The sequence below is a fragment of the Taudactylus pleione genome, unplaced genomic scaffold (assembly GCF_031769625.1).
Source record: "Taudactylus pleione unplaced genomic scaffold, aTauple2 ptg000053l, whole genome shotgun sequence".
NCBI classification, from domain to species: domain Eukaryota; kingdom Metazoa; phylum Chordata; class Amphibia; order Anura; family Myobatrachidae; genus Taudactylus; species Taudactylus pleione.
The window spans coordinates 3,156,621-3,166,314 of NW_028284455.1; the positions used below are offsets into that span (position 1 = coordinate 3,156,621).

The 9,694-nt window shown below is 38.3% G+C and overlaps 1 protein-coding gene across 2 annotated transcripts in view; it reads left to right on the forward strand.

The window, feature by feature from the left end:
- Positions 1-8,690, forward strand: part of CCNY (cyclin Y) — a 194,713-nt gene extending 186,023 nt beyond the window's left edge. The window contains exons 8-10 of one of the 2 annotated variants that reach the window (XM_088463161.1): positions 1,582-1,748; positions 4,878-5,040; positions 5,705-8,689. In XM_088463161.1, coding sequence (XP_088319287.1) covers positions 1,582-1,748; positions 4,878-5,040; positions 5,705-5,821 — 447 coding nt within the window. In that variant the 3' untranslated portion in view covers positions 5,822-8,689. Of the gene's footprint in view, positions 1-1,581; positions 1,749-4,877; positions 5,041-5,704 lie in introns of both variants that reach the window. The other variant, XM_088463169.1, reaches the window with a different exon arrangement.
- The last annotated feature ends 1,004 nt before the right edge of the window (positions 8,691-9,694 follow it).

Here is a 9,694-nt window from a genome sequence, read left to right on the forward strand (position 1 = left end):
ATGTGATTTCTTAGTGGTTTTTTTTTTTCAATTTAATTTGCAAATACTCAAAAAAAACTTTTTACACATTGTCATTATGGGTATTGTGTGTAGAATTTTGAGGACAAAAATGAACTTATTCCATTTTGGAATAAGGCTGGAACATAACAACATGTGGAAAAAGTGAAGCGTTGTGACTACTTTCCAGATTCACTGTGTGTATGTGTGTATGTATATGTGTGTGTATATATATAATATTATATGCTGCGCAGAGGTGGGGCATGTGCGGTGCTGGATAGTCTTTCAGACAACAGTAAAGACTGCCTGCGGGGACTTTGCAGGGACAGCACGTTAACTCATCCACTGTCGGGATGCCTCCTGTCAGAATACCAACAGCGGCGTCCCGATGGTTGGTATACCGAAGTATACTTACCCTCTCCCTTCCCCCCTAACCCTCCCTTCTTGTAGCCTCACCCTAACATCCCAACCCGCTCCCTAAACCTAACCCTCCCCCCTTTGTGCCTAAACCTAACTCTCCCACCTTAGTGCCTAACCCTAACCCCCCCCCCCAATGGAGCCTAACCCTTTCCCCTAGGGGTGCCTAACTCTAACCTCACCCCCCCCAAACAAAACCTAGCCCTAACACTGCTACGCTCTCTATAAGCCTAACCATCCTACCTGTGGCTAACGCTAAGCGCACCTCGGACCTCATTCGGGCTAGCGTCCTTCAGCGTTCCGGCGTTGGGATTAAAGATAAGATAGGCATCAAAATACCGACTCCTAAGTCCCTTGTTGGGATTTCCCTGTCTGTATTGAGATCGGCGGCATCGCGGCTGCCGGTCTCATAACGTCATCCCGTTCACCTGTATCTTGTATAATGTAGTGTATTTTTGTGCACATTCGATTTGGCAAATTCCTACACGTGAATATAATGTGCATGGCGTGCGTGTCCCGTGAGGTTAAATTAGCAAAGTAAACTTCCACGCTCTGTGAGCAAGGAGCGCTGTTTGAGCTGGGTAGAAGTGACAGCCATCAATAACACGGTGTGGGGGCAGTTGGCACTTCCTAGGGTCTTGGAGTGAGTGAGAGGGGGGACTGATCCTGGTTTCCAGCATGTGGCAGCAGTCCTGGCCTAGATCCCTGCCCCCGTCTGCCCACAAAGCTTCCCAGCGCCTGCGGCAGTCTCGCCTCGCACCTAGTAAGGCATGGGAGGTATGGACCAGGACAGTGTACAGTTTGCGGCCGTCAGTGGGTCACAAATACTAATATATTATAAGCAGCCTAAATAAATGTCAGTCTAGCAGTTGTGCATTAGAGATGAAGGGTGCCCCAGCACCCACCCCCTGCTCTTAGTAACTGCTAGGACTCTTATTCATTGTAGCCCTACCCGCCCTACCCCCAACTCATAGCCAACCTGTGAAACACTCTGTGGCCCTATGACTTCTAATATACTTTTAATACATACCGCCATATATAGCACAAATCTACATTGTATTATCTACAGTGTGTGGTATATATTCTGATAGCCACTTTAGGTTTCTTCTGCTTTGTTATGAGCTGCTGTATCACTGTCTTTTTATTGCTTCACTTCTTTATTTACAGGTGTATCTTGAAAGACTGTTAACCTATGCGGAAATAGATATTTGCCCAGCAAACTGGAAAAGGATAGTACTGGGAGCAATACTACTGGCCTCTAAGGTTTGGGATGACCAGGCTGTGTGGAATGTGGACTACTGCCAAATCCTGAAAGATATCACCGTTGAGGACATGTGAGTTCATCCTTCTGCACCCTCCCATAGAACCCTTGTTTTTTATGTAACTTAAAGTCTTTATACCAAAATAGTTATTTTCCATGATTTAAACTCCCGATTAGCCTAAATTTGCACAATAAATTGGAATTAGTTATCAGGTTTTTTTTTATTTTATTTCTGACATAATATGATGTATTGGTTGAAGTTTTATGATCTGCCAAATATTAAGTCTCATAGATATCCCATTTTTTCTTCTCCCTCTTTTATTCTTCTAATATTGATAGGAGTTCTCCATTGGTTTCTGTAGAACTATATGTTTGGCATGCCCTCTTTAGTTGAGTTAAATATGTGCGAACCCATGTCAGGAGAGAAAGGTTGTTTAAAAGTTATTGCTAGGTAGAGGTATAGCCACTAGGTGGCAGTGCTCCATTTACCGTCTATAGCCAGCATCTTCCAGCAGTCTTTTCCAACATGCTGCATAGTAAACCCATCAGTTTATATTAAGTTACTATTTAGCGTTGATAATAATAATAATAATTTTATTTGTATAGCGCTTTACTCCAATAAGACTCAAGGCGCTTTACAGATTGTATGAAAATAATACAGAGGTTTATATTTTCATAAAATACAAAAATCATGCATATAATACAAAGGCGTAGCAGCCATTTTGAGTCATCACTTCTAAGTATTATTCATACTACCCACGAAGGATCCAAGTGAGGCAGCCATTTCAGGTGTACTACTACATAGGATTACACTGGGCAGAATAGGAAATGCCTGAAAGAGATGACACATAATGGGGAGATCATCAGAACCATGCATTGTTCATTGTACACATTAGAGTCCCAGACCAGGCAGTCATGTTGGGCGCAGTACATTGGTTATAATGTTCGGTAAGCAATACATGGAAATAAGACATACAAGGATACAATGAACAGTGATTAGCAAGATACCCAGTGCATAAATAGCTCCACGGGTTGTTCATCCTGCCCTTGAAAGTACCAGGTGAGGCAGTCATCTAGGGCGCACTAGGTTACAGTGGGAAGGATGAGCAATTAATTGAAGTGTAAAATACATTGGATGTTCTTTTAAGGGGGCACAGAGCTGCTCGATGTTGCCAGCTATATCACAAGCATGGGTGACCTGCTTTACAGGGGGGGGGGGGGTGGGATTACTTTTTTCTTACCTGTTTTGAACATATTAACCAAAATATTTATTGATTTTTGTATAGGGAGAGTGTAGGGCAAATGGCTGTAGCTAAAGTCAGCAGGCAGTGGTGAGTAGCAGGGGAACAACAATGATCCTGTACCCATCGTATGGGCGAGCTATAAATGTAAAAGTCGCTGCATAGGAGGAGGGGACAAAAGACAAGGAGCACTTCTGATAATGATCGTGCACATGGAAGAAGAGGGCACTGCCCGATAGCTTACATACTACAGTGTTTGAAAAAGTGTGTTAAAATCTTAATTCCTTCTCCAGGTCACCACTCTACCCCTTTTTCTATTTCCACGTGTTTCTTAAAATATGGCATGATTAGCCTAGTATTGTTTCATTTTATTTGTAGTGTCTTCAAATACACAAAACTTCTGAAGATTTCACGTCCCCCTACGCATTTCTCATTATGGGCCTGATTCAAAGGTGGACGCAGAAAAGCCTGCAGCTGCGTATCTCAGCAGTCGCCCATATGCAACTTTTTACAAGTGTCGCTACAAAGACCTTCTCTTGTACACATCCGTGCGTCTATATAAGGACTGAAGTGCCCACTTTCAGTGTCCATACACGCTGTAATACCGATTGGTGCTGCCATCAGTCGCACTATCAAAACTTGCACCAGCCCTATGGCAGGTGCAGTTTCTCCATCTGTGTATGGCCTCCTGTTTGAGTATCTGTGTACACAACCGCTTTCACTGACACACCCGCTACACTCCCATAACACGTCCATAAGATGGACCATCTCCGTGTGTGCGCTAAGACACCTTCCTGTCACCGCCCAGGAATGTCCACAACGAGACGCATGCGCAGTAACAAAAAAAATCACTCCATTAAATCCGACATCTGCATTGTGTGCACTGAATCATGCCCTATATGTTTTGCTTATTTACATGAAGTTGAAGCATTACATTGCAGACTTCTAGAATAAGTGTAGCTTAAATAATATTTAAGTGTTCACAATGTTTCCATTGTATCTATTGAGGGGTACTGGAGAACTGATAAAAAGATTTAAGGAACTCCTATCAATTGTGTGTAGAAAGAGGTTTAAGAGTGTAATGACTGTAAGAAGAAAACACATACACATTAATATACCGTAGGGTGCTAAATTGTCGGCATGAGATCCTGGCTGCAGTTATCCTATAGTGTAACTGGACCCTATAAATTGGGAAAAAACAATATTATGGGTGCACCGACAGGATCTTCATAACAGAAAAATATATTTATTAATAAAAAAACATTGACAATAAATCCGATAAACAAGACAACAAACATAAAATGCGCCTAACCAATTTGTGATCTGATATGTGAAATTATATGATTTGGACTGCACAGAAAAAAAATTTAATCCATCTCAATTACAAAAATGTGCATAGAGTTTCAAACAACAATGTCATATATTTCTGTAGCAAGAAAATAAGTAGCCTACTAGCACCAAGCATATTTGTGAGTTCAAGGAAAATAAATAACAGCATTGCAAATGACCGTTAGTCCAGCAATTTGTAAGTAGTAGCAAAGAATGTTATTGAAACCAGCTGTAATAATTCCACTACAAAAATTCCTTTAGCTCTCCACTGCAACACTGTTAAGTTTTCAGGCATACAATAAGTCAGCCTATAAAACACCAGATTCCAGGCCTTAAAACAACTGCACATTAGGCTGTACACATTTTTATTATTTGAAAGGTTTGTATTCTTTCTGTTGAGTGAAATTCATATATTTTCCATCGGATCACATATTGGTTAGGCAGTCCACGCATAAATTACTGCATCCACTCAAATATTATGTATGTCATTTTGGTTTTTATAGCTATGATCTTTAGTCTTTTTTTATTAATAATCTTCTTTTATGCCATTCCTGTCAGCGTTTCCATAATTTCTGGGTGTAGAAAAAGATCTTAAAATGATTGCTCTTGACTTTAATTATTATTATTTGTAGGAATGAGCTGGAGAGGCAGTTTCTGGAATTGCTGCAATTCAATATTAACGTACCGTCTAGTGTTTACGCCAAGTATTATTTTGACCTGCGGTCGTTGGCAGAAGGCAACAATCTTAGCTTTCCACTGGAACCCCTCAGCCGGGATCGTGCTTGTAAACTTGAGGTAACTTCTTTTTGTTTTTTTCGTTCTATTTTTTCCTTAAATCCAGAAGACTGAATTTTGTCTATACAAATTAATGTTTTTGTGATCTTAGAGGCAGCAAGTATTTATAACTATTCACCTTCCAAAAACGTTGTTCTAACCCATTCCTAAAGCAGAAAAAAATTGGCCTGATATTTCTTTCAAATTCAGTTTAGAGTTTGCCTGGCATCAATTTATTTATTTGTCTAGGAATAAAATATTTAATGTAAAACTAATGTTTTATTTTAATTTAATGTATTTCAATTTTACAGTAATTATACATTATCAAATTATGATATTAATAATAAAACTAATGGAAGAGAAAATTAAATCTTGTTTTGATTTTAACATAATTATTAATGGAAGTAACACCTTCAGCCAAAATCAATAATTTGCATCTCAGGGCCAGAGTAATTTTTACATTTGTGCCATGTATCTTCATATTACACATTGTAGTATATTATGAACATTACCATCATAGAGCTGGTATAAGATGATTTGATGAGGATGTATATTTGATATTTTTTTCTTCAACATTGATTTTTTTTTTTTATTGTATATTTGATACTTGTGATAGGGTTAGCATAATTTTTGGGAAAAAAATATTCATTTTTTTTCATATATATTTTATTTCCATTTTATTTAGGCTATTTCCCGCTTGTGTGAGGATAAGTACAAGGACTTCCGAAAAATGGCCAAGAGACGTTCTGCAAGTACTGATAACCTAACTGTTGTACGATGGTCTCCTGCTATTATATCCTAACGGTGGCTTCAACTCGCAGACTCCACTGTCTCATGTACTGTTTTGTCAGAATATCATTGTCTATTGTCTTGGGAAATAAGACATTGTTTTTTATTCTGAAGAAGTCGCCAAGCCTCCCTTACAGTGCCTCCCTGTCACAAAGATGGGATACATCAGCCACTTTCTGGAAACATTCTAAGCCATTTCATTTGCATTACATTTCTCTCACTGATTTGGACAACATATTCTTAAAATCTACAAAAAATGAGAACCCTGAGAAGATGAAAAAGTGGTAACTCAAAAAAGTAAATCAAAATCACATGCTGGAAATATCCACAAACTGGGAAAATAACATTTTTTCTTTGTATATATCAGCAGTGTTTTTATTTAAATGTATTATATTGATATGTTTAATTTTTTTTGGTCAAGTTTGGTCATTATTCCGTTGCTACTATGTTTGGAGATTCGAGGAAATATCAACTCTCGTAGCTGGTGCGCTGAGATATGTCAGGTGACCATAGCAGGTCTTATGATATAAATACCTACTGACAAAGCATTTATGGGCACTAGTGCATTGGTAACTGTGCAAATTAGATTCTGTAACTCCTAGCAACCAATTAGATATTTGCTTTTATTTTCTCAATGAGCCTTGTTGCTGTAGGTTACTGCAACCTTTTTTGCATTAATCCATGTGCACCTGCTTTCATAAATGTGCCACAAGTTTACTTACATGCATTTAGAATGTTTCTTGGTTTTCAAAGTTTACAATGAATAAACAGTGACTTGACTTTTAAATAAATTAATCCCTATTCAAAACATAGCTATTTGTAATTTCACGTAACCTTTTTACTTAGCTTATATTTCAGTAATTCTATATTAATGGGGATACACAGAGAAGACAGAAATGTTTGAAGACTTGCAAAATCTAGGTAGTTTTACCTCAATCCTTAGTCATGATGTTTCAGGGATATTTGATTAGACTGTGCTGTCACACTTTAATCTATCTAAAGAGAACAAAACACAATTAAACTTAGGTTCAGACATATTTACTCAAATCTGTCTTGTCACCAAAACTACAGAAGCAGTTCCTACAATGGCATTAGTCATGTGACACCTCTAAGCCACTAAATTAATGACCAAACCCACCTAAATGTCAACAAAATCAATCAAAAGCTCATGTTTTATGTGTCACAGCTCGAGCTGATAATATTTTTTGGTTATCACTAAACGTACAGTTGGGTTGGATGTCATTGGATCATTCCTCAGAGTAAACATTCTCGCTCATTCACTATTTATATTGTGGGTTTGCTGTATGGGTGAGATATGTGCAAGATCTGGGCCATTTTTCTTTGTTTGCACTTATAAAATCCATGAAGTTTTTGGCTTTTATTTTTACCTACAGAAGATTTCAGTACACCGAAAGATAAAAATCCCAGGGACGTGGCATATATACCATTACAATTTGATTTTGTTATCAGACTGTACTTTGTAATTTTCATTCATTCATTTTTTTTATTTTTTTTTGTTCTTTAAATATTTATATTTAATATATCATGAGTTAATTTAGTTGCAAAGCAACTAGGTCCATTTTGCAAGCAATATTGTCGCACTGTATATGTTTACCTTAAGACAGCATAAATGTGTTTGTATGTGTATATACAATATATATATTACAGGAAAAAATGTGAAGTAAACCTTTAACAAAATGTTTATTTTTCCAGCTTTCAACTTTACACTGTTCACACGTAAGCAGTGCAACAGTTATTTGATTGGGAAAATAGTGATGATTTAAATTTAATTCTGACAAATTTTCATAAAAATATTAATTCAGAGTTGTGTTAATTATGAGCTAATAAGGATCTACTGTGATCTACTCAAGTGATTTTAAAAGTTGAATCTGATACCAAATGGCAAAGATCTGTTGTGACCTTCAGCAGTTAATTTACATTAGACTGATCAAAGTTAATGGACCACATAACCCTAATATTTAATTTTTTTCATATGAAGCACTTAGTTCAAACACAATGTTAGCTGATACTTTTACGTTTCACCAAGGTTCTGTTAAAAAGCTGAAACCATACCCTACATTCTATAGGAGATCTGATACAGGATAAAAATATGAATATTCAGCCATTTTAGCTGCTGTGACATCACTGTCAAATGTATGAATTCACAAATCCACTGTAGAGAAAGTCTGACATCCACATTCTGCTGGTTCCAAATGATGGAAGATAAAGACGTACCTCTCACATTGCAACCTGAGGGGAAAGATTAAAATTTGTACTTAAGGTTATGATTTGGCAGATTTTATTTCTATTTAGCAAAGTGCTGCAACACTGTTGCACAATGCACTTGTCCTGGTTACCTGACAAATGAAGATGGAGAAGTGAGAGCTCTATTGTGTTTTCCATCTAGACGGATAAAGATGAAATCTCCAGCTCACAAATAGGTTAGAAAAATCTTTAATATGTTGTGGGTTGGGTACAAGTGAGTCCGAGCTTGCCAGGAGGGACCACTACACCCCTATTAGCACTCGTAGTTCTGCACTCACAGGGAAAAAGGTGTAGCCACACCCTCCATCCCCATATCTGGGCTCCCTCAAGCACTGTACAGCCTTGCAACTAAAAGGCAGCATGAAAGTAAAAATACTCCTTAAACCTATTTTCAATTGAGGACATTCATTCTGAAAAAAGTGTGTTCTTTTGAAATTTAAAGGCCTCAGTTATTTCAGGAATATTGTGTTGCTCAGAAATGTTTCCATCACCTATTTCTGGGGAGGCAGACATTTTGTCTCCTTCAGCTAATATTCATGTGGATGCAGCCTATCAATTCACTAGGAACTAGCGACATCACTGAGGCATACAACAATTTGTGCACATGTACATAAAGGCCGAGCAGGGGCCTCTGGTGGATGACACAGCATTGGCAAAGGCCAGCTCTCCTCTGTGCCTATAGTGGCTTCACCCATTGCAGTTGTGGCACTTGCACCACTGCCTGGTTAGAGGTGTTAAATAGAAAGTGCAATGTACTAGATCTCAGAAAACAAACATGCAGGGGTAGTAATAGTAATGTAAAAATGCTGCTGCAACACAAAAATGCTGCTGCAACACAAGAAAAACATCAATGTCTATGGTGACCTGCAAAACTGTGCTTTCTTGTGTCAGACATATTTACAGGTGTTTTGTTCTTAAACACACATGTAACAGGCATTTAAACATTCCAGTGGCTGTGATTCCTTACAGCCACCATTTTGCAGTGCATTCCCTTTATTTGTGTGCGACACTTGTCAGATTAGTAATTAACATACATCTCCATTGAACTTCATAGCCAGATATCCATCCTGCAGAATATCTAATAATTCATAACCATAATCCCCACTCTCCCTATGAATTTTACTTGAATTGTAGGTTTACCTCTCCCAGGTTGCCCTTCCTCTGTGCTGTGGGGTCCTCCATGAACGTACAGCAGTGGACCGGGTGGAGAGCAAACCACAGAACAGCTGCAGTTGTATTTCAAAGACCCAGCACAATAGCTGTTGGTGATGAGACTTTAAAAGCCAGGTGGCTGCAGTATCAAGATGGTACTAGTGACACAGTGGATATCTTTTTAAAAGATATTAATAATAAAACTATTTAACTGGGAGAGTGTCCTACTCTCCAGGGAGTTCAGGGGAACTCCTCCAAATTCTGGAGTCTCCCAGACATTAGGCAAGTATGCCATTTTGTGGGCTGCACCAGGCCTATCATTTTGCTTTGTACCAGTAACATCACTTAGGTATTTCTTAATAATTACAAAATCAGACTTCAATTTGTGAGGTCCTGGTTCCTAGTGAATTTTGATAAGCTCTGTTTGTAAGAATGTTAGTTCAACCCACAAAATGGCTGCTTCCACTGT